Here is an 11,255-nt window from a genome sequence, read left to right on the forward strand (position 1 = left end):
ATTTGAAGTCGCTCCACGTCCAACATCTTGTCTCAGGTATAATAAATCAACCATCGAAACTATCTCCGTTTTTTTGACTGGTCGTTTGGCCTAGATGTGCCGCACTCCCGAGATTTTTGGTGTGAAATTTTGAAATTTACCACATCCCCCCCCCAAAACTCTTATTTGCGCCCCTCTCAATCTAACAAGTTTAATTAGAATTGTTCACTCATGGTCTTTGTGCTGAGCTTGAAATTAAATAAATTGGAAATACAGGGCCGAAAGATCCCTCTTAACTCACATCCTCAGAATCTAGATGCAATTTGAAGTCGCTGGGAAATCCATTACAAAGCATGTTTTGGTCAGTATTTGATTTGTCTGTTTTGTAATGTACCCTAGACTTGTTTCCCCGACTCGTAATTTTTCGTAACTTAAAGCTATTTTTTTCCCCGGTGAAAAAAGAAAAATTTATGAAGACAATGGACAGTAGTTTAAAGCGTCTTGGTCTGTCACTTTTAAGTCATGAATTCATGATACAAATATTGAAATAATTTTAAACTTTCAGTCGACGCCTGTACGGCATTATTTAAAACATTATATTAATATTCAATTAACTTTGAATTTTAAATCGATACCATCTGAGCAGTGCGCCAGGCCAAGCTCCATCCCGTTAACTTAATGTGTGGCATATCTAGTCAGGGACCAGTCTTTTTCCCCCCACTCAAATCAAATTTGTCCACAGTGAGAAGTCTCTCTTTGTTTTTACTCAGAGAGTAAAGACTCCCCTACATGGGCCTCTGGGTCCCCTTACAACATCAACTGTACGAACAAAGCAATATTTATCTCTTTCAAATTTGATCCGTGATTCATCATATTGTATTGCCCCGCAAGCGATTTGTCTTTAAACCGTCCCTGGGCGATTCTGATTGTGTGAACATTCTACAGAACGTTGAAGAAAATTTGCAAATTGCAAGCTCGTTATCAAAAAATTTCATCTTGAATTTTTTAAAACTTGAATATTTGGCAACTGGAGGCTATTGAATATTTGTATCTGAAAGCTTTTGAGGATTTGTAAGCTTTTTAAAATTTTCATCTTGCAATGTATTTTACTATGTGACATATTTTTTACATTTTAACCAAAGAGATTCCGCTTTCGACTACCACACTTGCCGCCACAGGCCACTTATGTATTTTCAGGTAGGGGAGATGTTTTAATATATGGGTTTCTGTGTTCTTGGAACGGCATGGATATAAAAGAAACAAAAACGGCCCCGAAGTTAAAAAAAAAGAAAAAAAAAGTTTTCACTGGATCAGATTACCCTATTAAATGGAACCACGCTCAATGTTGGTTAACAATGTATTCAACGTGCTATCGCCGGTGGCTAACAATACTTTGAATTTTCCATTCCAGGTTCAGTTTCGACTACGTATTCTGGACCCGAAGAAGCGAAGTACGAAGCATAAGGAGAACGAAGCTATTCAGTTTGAGTTTGATGTGGGCAGTGATAATGTGGACGATGTAGCCGCTGAAATGGTGAGTGTGTACTTTATACTCCCGGGTTCGATTCCCGGCGGGGTCGAAGTTTTTCGGCTCTTTGCTTGGAGTTCGGGGTGCACTCAGCCTCGTGAGGACAATTGAGTAGTTACTTTATTCGAGTAGTGGACTTCGGATTTAGAAGTTGGTTCGAGTCCAGTAGAGTCAAATCAGAAAATTAAACGAGGTATGTATATTGATCGGAGAACAAGATTTGTACCAGCATTCAGAAGAGGTCCATTTTTTTACGAGGAATTTTCATTTTTGTGGTGAAATTATCGGCAAATATAGGCAAAATCTTGTCAAATCTTTCGGGAGTTATGGTCAGACAGATAGACACAAAATAAAAGAAAACCGTCAAATTAATGTTTAAAACTAGCTTTTGTAGATAAATTTTTGGAGAAAACTTAAATTTCAACACTAATATTAAACTTTAATCCAACAGTCATTGCAGAATATACCGCAGCAACCAGTTCAAAATATAATGCAGCAGCAACAGTCTGCACAACCAGGACAGCAGCCCTCATCTGCGCAGTACCAGCAACCATTACAACAGACAGGACATGTGATCCAACCTCAACAGATACAACAATCTGCTTTCAAACTTTAATTAACTTACTTCGGTTCTTAATTGCTAATTATATTTGTTGTTCTCTCTCTCACCAATCTTGCAGGCCAAATCCGACTACATTCTAGAAGACGACGTGAAGCCCGTGGCCAAAATGCTGACGACCCAAATCGAATCTCTCCTTCGGGAGCGAGATGAACGTCAGAAATCCAACGGTAAGTCCATCCCCCCCGACGTTCCTATTGGTTGGACACGCCCACCGTAAGTACAGACTCCTCCCTCTTGTGTGTTTTCGCCCCGCCCCCTTTTCTGTCGCTGTGAATTTTCTCTGTGTTCCTCTCTACCATTGTTTTTATGACGTTTTTGGTTTTGTTGTTTTTAGGCCAGTCAAATGAGTCCACCGAAGCCACGGGATGAACGTCAGAAATCCAACGGTAAGTCCATCCCCCCCGATGTTCCTATTGGTTGGACACGCCCACCGTAAGTACAGACTCCTCCCCGTTGTGTGTTTTCGCCCCGCCCCCTTTTTCTGTCGCTGTGAAACTTTCCCTGTGTTCCTCTCTACCATTGTTTTTATGACGTTTTTGGTTTTGTTGTTTTTAGGCCAGTCAAATGAGTCCACCGAAGCCACGTCCAATCTTGTGTGTTTTCGCCCCGCCCCCTTTTTCTGTCGCTGTGAAACTTTCTCTGTGTTCCTCTCTACCATTGTTTTTATGACGTTTTTGGTTTTGTTGTTTTTAGGCCAGTCAAATGAGTCCACCGAAGCCACGGGTCATTCATTCTGTTTGGACGAGCTTAACAACATCTCAATAAATCAAGACCGGAGAGAAGAGTAACAGGGGACGTTGTATTATTTTTACCCAGAAAACCCCGTTGGGAGAAGGTGTAATGCACCTATAGTGTTTATTGTGAATTCGTGATACCCCATTCGTCCCCGGTCATTGTTTTTTCCATCAACTTCGGGAACTTCAGCTTGGAAGGTGCGCTACCTGCCTTATAAGCGGGTTGGAAAAAAAGTCTGGCCACCCCTGCTATAGGATAAGGAAAATAAAAAGAAGACTGGCGAAAATATTGTACGACAGGAAAATATTAAATTATTCAAGCTCTATGACTGGGAGCTACAAAAGCTGCAAAGATGCTACAATAACGATGCAAACAGCTGCTACAAATTTCACACGGTGGAGTTAAAAAAAGAAATGAAACATTGGAGGAAAATAAAACTATGAATTAGGTAGGTTATTGAAATTTGCTGTTTCGCTGTATGAAATCCTGAAAATTTCTGCAAGGGCCTGCTAGGCGAACAAGCACCTGTATTTTGTGAAAAGAAATAGAATAATTTCGTATGAACGCCTGAAAATTATTTTAGATATGCAATGTGCGCAGCAACATATACACAATCGAATACATACGAGTAATACGAGTATATCCCTTTACGAGTTACGAGTATGACAGTACCTACAACCTTGATTTTGGGTCCGTTTTGTTTCAGCCATGGTACCAGATGTGCTGGGGAGGTTGCAGCAGCCAGAGACAATGGAGTTTGTGGTGTAGGAGTTGCCTATGATTCCAAAATAGCCGGTAAGTACCTACCAACCTAATTTCTTGGTAATAAAAAGACGATTTTTTTTTCCTTTTAATTTTCAAACTAACCAGTCTAGTTAGCTTGGTTGGTAGTGCGTCTTCCTTGTAAGCGTTAGGCCGTGGGTTTGATTCCCGCCCGGGGCGGATTTTATCATGAACGCATAATTTTTGTTCTCGGAACGGCTGGCTTTCTCCTATCCTGTCTTCCTTTTCTCTTCAATTTTCAAAGTGATTGTTTTCCTTACCCATTGGGTAAATTCGGTGTTTGAACATAACATATACTCAGATTGTCTCAAGGTAGCTCCCTATACCTACAACTCTTTGACGTTAATTTATGATATTGCACGTTTGGTAATATAAAGACGATTTTTTTCCTTTTAATTTTCAAACTAACCAGTCTAGTTAGCTTGGTTGGTAGTGCGTCTGCCTTGTAAGCGCTAGGCCGTGGGTTTGATTCCCGCCCGGGGCGGATTTCATCATGAACGCATAATTTTTGTTCTCGGAACGGCTGGCTTTCTCCTATCCTGTCTTCCTTTTCTCTTCGATTTTCAAATTCCAAAGTGATTGTTTTCCTTACCCATTGGGTAAATTTGGTGTTTGAACATAACATATACTCAGATTGTCTCAAGGTAGCTCCCTATACCTACAACTCTTTGACGTTAATTTATGATATTGCACGTCCAAATGACACCCCCACTCTATGTCGGGATAGTAAAGTCATTCATTTTGTTTGGACGAGCATACAACATCTCAATAAATCAAGACCGGAGAGAAGAGTAACAGGGGACGTTGTATTATTTTTACCCAGAAAACCCCGTTGGGAGAAGGTGTTACAACATCTCAATAAATCAAGACCGGAGAGAAGAGTAACAGGGGGCGTTGTATTATTTTTACCCAGAAAACCCCGTTGGGAGAAGGTGTAATGTACCTATAGTGTTTATAGTGAATTCGTGAGACCCCATTCGTCCCCGGTCATTGTTTTTTCCATCAACTTCGGGAACTTTAGCTTGAAAGGTACGCTACCTGCCTTATAAGCGGGTTGGATTCTCGCCCGGAGTGGATTTTGGACTGAACAGATACGGTTCGTTCTCGGAACGGCTGGCTTTCTCCTATCCTGTGTTCCTTCTCTCTTCGATTTCGGAACGATAAGACCTTTGCAGTTACAGTTCCCTCTGTCACACATCTTTATTTTTCTTATTTTTATGTTCAGTGGAATACTCGACCAAAATTGTGTTCCTTCTCTCTTCGATTTCAGGACGATAAGACCTTTGCAGTTACAGTTCCCTCTGTCACACATCTTTATTTTTCTTATTTTTATGTTCAGTGGAATACTCGACCAAAATTTAGGTTGAAACAAAATCGGTATGAAACCTTCTCATCTAGGTATCGTATTACAGAAATTAAATATTCCATGGTCCTTCTCTCTTCGATTTCGGGACGATAAGACCTTTGCAGTTACAGTTCCCTCTGTCACACACCTTTATTTTTCTTATTTTTATGTTCAGTGGAATACTCGACCAAAATTATTTAGGTTGAAACAAAATCGGTATGAAACCTTCTCATCTAGGTATCGTATTACAGAAATAAAATATTCCGGGGACGAAATGGGGCACATCCACTTCGCACCTTCAAACGCCATCGGAGATGGAGGCTATTGAATTTGTACCTAGAAATCCCATTAAGTTTCGGACGAGGTGGGGGTAGCAAAGCGTTTGACGTGAGAATTAATGGCCTGGGCAGTAATGCAGGAGAGTGAGAGGGCAGCAGAAAAAGTGACAGGACAGGAGAGCAGGGAGTGATAGCATGATAGTAGGGAGGTTGGGTAGGGCCATGGCACAGGTATTATAAACAGGATGGAGGAGCTTGACAGCTCAATGGGATTCTTAATTTACAATCGCCATCAATAACCGGACGTAATAACAAGCGACTCTTGACGTGACCTAAGCCCATTGTGGAGGCCCGATGGGCTGCTTGCTTTCTTTCCATGTCCGTGAGATGGGCATAGGTATATCACTATCTCACGGTGTTGGAAATTCCCTTGGACGCCCAGAATCCACATCTGGGCTCCTTCCGTGTCCTTTCGTTCGTGGTAACCACACTGCACTCACGTCACGTGAGCTCACGTAGCCCATACTGCTCGCACGTCACGTGAGCTCACGTAGCCCATACTGCCCTCACGTCACGTGAGCTCACGTATTCCATACTGCTCGCACGTCACGTGAGCTCACGTAGCCCACACTACCCTCACGTCACGTGAGCTCACATAACCCACACTGCCCTCACTTCACGTGAGCTCACGCTGCTCAACGTGACGTGATAGTAGTGTAGCTGTCCTGAACGAAATTACCTACAATATTATAGGATAACTTTGAACCACATCTTTCCAACTCCCCACATGAGCTCACGTGACGTGATAGTAGTGTGTTTCTACATTTAGTTACTACTCGGTACTGGTATTACTCATCTTCCAATTTCTACAGCCTGTGTGTTTTATTTGCTTTCACATTACAGCCTGTGTGTTTTATTTGGTTTCACATTACAGCCTGTGTTTTATTTGGTTTCACAGGGATTCGAATGCTGGACCAGCCTTACATGACTGACCTGATCGAGGCGAACTCTATGGGACATGAGCCGAACCTGATTGACATCTACAGCGCCTCCTGGGGGCCGACGGACGACGGTAAAACGGTGGACGGACCTCGGAACGCCACAATGCGGGCCATTGTGCGGGGAGTCAATGAGGTAAAGCCAACTATTCTTTCACTAATGGTGGATTTCACCAATGACTTAATGAGGGATTTCACTAATGGGAGAATTTTTAATAATTCAAAAAGGAGTTTTTAATGATCCAAAAAGGAGGAGTTTTTAAAAACTCCTGTTTGCATCAATAAAAATTCCCCCATTAGTGAAGTCTCTCATTAGTCTTTGGTGAAATCCATCAAAACCTTACCCCATTTCTATTTATATGGAGTCTAATTCTTCTTCTCCACAATACACTGTCTAGGATTCCAGGGTGTCTCCTCTGCGCCATCCTTTCTCTCTCAGGTCTTCATTGACTTTATCTTTTCATTTCATCTTTAGCCTGCCTCTTTTCTGCCTTCCTATGACCTCCAATTTCTCTATTTGTTTTCCAATATAATCCTCATCTCTTCTTTCTAGGTGACCACACCATCTCATTCTACTCTCTTGTATCTTTTTCCAATAGGTCCCACTTTCACACTTCCTCTGATGTGCAAGATACAAGCTTTGCTTGAAATGACACTACTAAATTTCAAGCCGCTACTGAGACTCGAACGTGAGCCCCCGGATTACACGTCCAAAACATTCTACTTCTGCCAAAAGTTTAAAAACCCATATGGTTCGTTAAAAAGGGAAATATAGGGAGGAGAAAATAAATATTGAATGAATAAATAAATAAATATATAAAGGCGTATTTTGTAGAAAACGGAATGGAACAGAGCAGAAAGATATATTGATTGATAGGTAAATAATTTAATAAAACAAAAAAATAGCGTTCGAATGCTTTTTATTTGATTAAATTAACAATAGGATGGTGGGGTTCGCCTAAGCTAAAACCTAACTTTTCCCAGGGAGTTTTTCTCTTCCCAAAATTATGAAAATACAGAGAAAAAGACAGAATATAGATCTTACAAGTCCTCCGTCTAACCACCCACTGACATGTCTGCATTACAGATCAGTTTCAACTCGCAAGAGCCGAATCACGGTTTCATCAAGGAGTGGACTCTAATGATTCATGGTACCAGGGACCCTCCATACAGCAGCCTTCCCGTGTCAGATCCCCACAGTAAACTAGCCATTGTCAAGAAGGCGCATCAGGATAGACTCAAGATGAAGTAAACAGCACAACCTAACCCAGCTTTCATAATAACCAACATTATATTCGAAATCAAAACGTACAGTTCATTGTAGTTACCAAAAAATATCCTATAGGTATTATAAAATTCTACGCACAAGTATTCTAAAAACAATGTCGTGAGTTTTTATTAACATATATATTTTAACCGACTCAAGATGAAGTAAACAGCACAACCTAACCCAGCTTTCATAATAACCTACATTATATTCGAAATCAAAACGTACAGTTCATTGTAGTTACCAAAAAAATATCCTATAGGTATTATAAAATTCTACGCACAAGTATTCTAAAAACAATGTCGTGAGTTTTTATTAACATATATATTTTAACGTGCTCTACAGTTGCCCAGAAAAGGGAATAAAAAACTCACCGAAACCCATCTGTCTTCGTTGTCACCAAGGAAAGCCAACTTCTTCCGTTCTAACAGCTCCATCTTCCTCTTATCCTTCATGCTATGTTCACTAATGACTACAACTCGAGCCTCCTGTCTCACTTCTTCACTTGGTTTCCTGGATGGTTTCACCTCTTGGGATTTGGCTGCTTCCAACTTTAGTTTTAATTTAGCCACCAGTGCCTGCATCAAACAAAAAAAGACAGAGAGGGAGAGAGAGAGGAGGAGAAACAGAAAGAGAAACTTTTTGTATCTAAGAAGGAGAGAGAGAGAGAGAGAGGAAAGAAGATAAAATTTGGCCAGCACCTGAGATAGATAGAAAAGAAAGAAAAAGAGAGAAGGAAAAGAGGTAGGACGGAAGAGAGAGAGAGAGAGAGGGACAAAGAGTAAGACAAAAAAAAGTTTTGCTAGCACCTGGACAGGAGAGTGAGAGAGAGATAGAGAAAGGAACAATGATGTTGATGAAGTTGAAGAAGAGGAGGAAATAGAAAGTTTTAGTAGCACCAGGGCAGAAGAGTGAGAGAGAGAGAGAAAGAGAGACATCAAGGAGAAAGAGGAAGACAGGAAGAGGAAAAGTTTAGCTAGCACCTGGACAGGAGAGAGACAGGATGTTTTGTGTTGCATCCTTGTCACATTTGTGAACTACATACCAAATTTCAAGTCTTTAGCTTATACCGTTCCCAAGATAGAAAGTTTTACCAGCACCAGGGCAGAAGAGTGAGAGAGGGAGAGAAAGAGAGAGAGAGAGAGACAAGGAAAAAGAGGACAGGAAGAGGAAAAGTTTAGCTAGCACCTGGACAGGAGAGAGACAGAGAGAAAGGAACAATGATGATGAAGAAGAAGAAGAAGAAGAAGAAAGAGGAGGAGGAAGAAGAAGACAGACAGATATAAAGAGAGAAAATGAGAGGAAGAGAAAGAAAGTGGTACAGAGGGAAGAGAGAGAGAGAGTAGAGGAAAAAAAAGAGTTATGGAATGAGAAAAAGAGAGCGAGGGAGAGAAGGAGAGAGAGAAAGATAGATAGAGATAAAGAGGAGGAAGAGAGAGGGAAGTGAAAGAGAAAGACGAAGAGAGAGGGAGCGAGAAAGAGGGAAGGAGAGACAGGGAAGAGGAAGAGAGAAAGTTTAGCTAGAGAGAGAGAGGAAAAAGGAAGAGAGAGGGAAGAGAAAGAGTTAAGGAGGGAGAGAGAGAGTCAGGGAAGAGGAAGAGAGAGAAAGAGTTTAGCTAGAGAGCATCACGTGATTAATATTGCTACGTGATAATATGAAATGCCTTGGGATGAATGATGTTGATGATGAAGAAGAAGAAGAGGAGGAAATAGAAAGTTTTACTAGCACCAGGGCAGAAGAGTGAGAGAGGTAAGGAAAGAGAGAGAAGGAGAGAGAGAGGAAGAGAGGAAGAGGAAAAAGACTGACTGACAGATATAAAGAGAGTGAGACAAAGAAGAGGAAGAGAGAGGGAAAGAATCTGGTACAGAGGGAAAAGAGAGAGAGAGAGAGAGTGAGACAGAAAAGAGATAGAGAGAGAGGGAAGTGAAAGAGAAAGAGGGAAGGAGAGATAGAAAAAGGGAAGAGGAAGAGAGAGAAAGAGTTTAGCTAGAGAGCATCACGTGATTAATATTGCTACGTGATAATATGAAATGCCTTGGGATGAAACAACATGGCCGCCCGTCCCAACTGCGTGCTGAGATTAAAACAATTTATATTTTATAATTAAATATTAAGCATGCTTGTCAGGGAACATGGAACGTTCCCCAGGAGACAGGAACGAGCGAAGTGAATTCTGTGTTTTAATTGTTTTAATTCTGTGTTGGAGCATCAACTTTCGAACATCAAATACCTAAATTATTAAACGAATTACCAGACGAACTTAAAGAAATTGAAAATGAAAAGAAAATGAAATTAAAAATAAAAGAATTCTATCTATCAAGAAACAATGAAATATAAATGAAACTTAAGAATGAACTAATAAAGAAGATGAAGAAAATTTAAGAAGAAAAATAATTAAGAAGCATTCCCTAAAAGTACTATAACCAACTGTTGTCTTGTCTGCAGGGTCGTAACGGCCTCGGTAATATCTACGTGTGGGCGAGTGGTGACGAAGATAATTAAGAAGAATTCCCTAAAAGTACTATAACCAACTGTTGTCTTGTCTGCAGGGTCGTAACGGCCTCGGTAATATCTACGTGTGGGCGAGTGGTGACGGTGGCGAGGATGACGACTGTAATTGTGACGGCTACGCGGCCAGCATGTGGACAATTAGCATCAACTCGGCCATCAATGACGGGCAGAACGCACATTATGACGAGAGCTGCTCCTCTACTCTCGCTAGTACGTTCAGTAACGGCGCCAAGGACCCTAATACTGGAGTGGTAAGTACAATAGACCCTATCCCTTTATCCTGCTCCGGTAGCGCGTCTACCTTGTAAGCGCTAGGCCGCGGGTTCGATTCCCGCCCGGGGCGGACTTTATCCTGAACGAATAAGGTTTCTCGGAACGGCTGGCTTTCTCCTATCTTGTCTTCCTTTTCTCTTTGATTTCGGGACGATAAGACCTTGCCAGTTACAGTTCCCTCTATCAAACCTCTTGAAAAAAAAGAGGACTTGGACTTTTTTAAGAGATTAAAATTATATTTAATTGGTTTCTTTTCTGTCAGGCTACCACGGATCTGTATGGAAAATGCACCACTACTCACTCCGGTACTTCTGCTGCAGCACCAGAGGCAGCTGGTGTGTTCGCTCTGGCCTTGGAAGCAAAGTAAGTCGGAAATATAATATATGTATAACTCTTTTTAAAAATTTTGTAGTCAAAACCAAATGTCAGCCCAAAGCAACCAGCCTAACTAGTTCCGATTGAGAGGCTGGCGAAAAAAGCCGACCACGTCTGAACACGGGAAAAGGCGAAGAAAAAAAAGAATAAAGAACAAATTAATTCCTTCTTCATGAGGAGGGTATCCCTGAATTTGGGAATAACAGGGTCCCTAAAGATTCCTAGAAGTTCTAGATCGATCTAACACAAATAAAAAAAAAAAAATCTCAAATTCTTTGTGGTAAAGCGGAGCTTTTTCACAACTTTTGTGGATATCACAACATTACTAAGTGCCTCCTTTGCAATCAATTTCCATATTTCAATAATCTTTTTACACTGGTAATGTCGCCACTGGTCGCTACTCGAATCAAGTAGTAGCTACTCAATTGTTCTCACGAGGCTAGTGCACCCCGAACTCCAAGCACAGAGCCGAAAAACCTCGGCCCCGCCGGGAATCGAACCCGGGCCTCCTGCCTGCAAGCCTAGTGTGATATCCACTCGGCCACGGAGGTCGCTAATCT

General features: G+C 41.3%; 2 protein-coding genes and 1 long non-coding RNA gene across 4 annotated transcripts in view; all 3 read left to right on the forward strand.

Moving 5' to 3' along the window:
- LOC103511271 (neuroendocrine convertase 2) overlaps window positions 1-11,255 on the forward strand; it is a gene marked incomplete at its 5' end in the record, with an annotated part of 31,855 nt that overhangs the window by 17,379 nt on the left and 3,221 nt on the right. Inside the window, 4 exon segments of the mRNA XM_017444921.2 lie at window positions 3,571-3,659; window positions 6,229-6,404; window positions 10,086-10,298; window positions 10,583-10,683. Coding sequence (XP_017300410.1) covers window positions 3,571-3,659; window positions 6,229-6,404; window positions 10,086-10,298; window positions 10,583-10,683 — 579 coding nt within the window.
- On the forward strand, window positions 1,389-2,726 carry LOC103511269. Of its 2 annotated transcripts, none has more exons than XR_003392102.1 (3): window positions 1,389-1,513; window positions 2,188-2,296; window positions 2,685-2,726. It is a non-coding gene; the product is annotated as an uncharacterized LOC103511269 (long non-coding RNA). The 2 variants fall into 2 exon arrangements; XR_541464.2 differs by lacking the exon at window positions 2,685-2,726 and adding an exon at window positions 2,464-2,502.
- Window positions 7,324-7,855, forward strand: LOC113468292 (neuroendocrine convertase 2-like). The gene is made up of 2 exons (XM_026825088.1): window positions 7,324-7,511; window positions 7,695-7,855. The coding sequence occupies exons 1-2, from the start codon at window positions 7,341-7,343 to the stop codon at window positions 7,701-7,703; spliced, it is 180 nt and encodes a 59-aa protein (XP_026680889.1). The 5' UTR covers window positions 7,324-7,340; the 3' UTR covers window positions 7,704-7,855.

This window comes from Diaphorina citri, unplaced genomic scaffold (assembly GCF_000475195.1).
Source record: "Diaphorina citri unplaced genomic scaffold, Diaci psyllid genome assembly version 1.1 scaffold695, whole genome shotgun sequence".
In the NCBI taxonomy this organism is placed as follows: Eukaryota; Metazoa; Arthropoda; class Insecta; order Hemiptera; family Psyllidae; genus Diaphorina; species Diaphorina citri.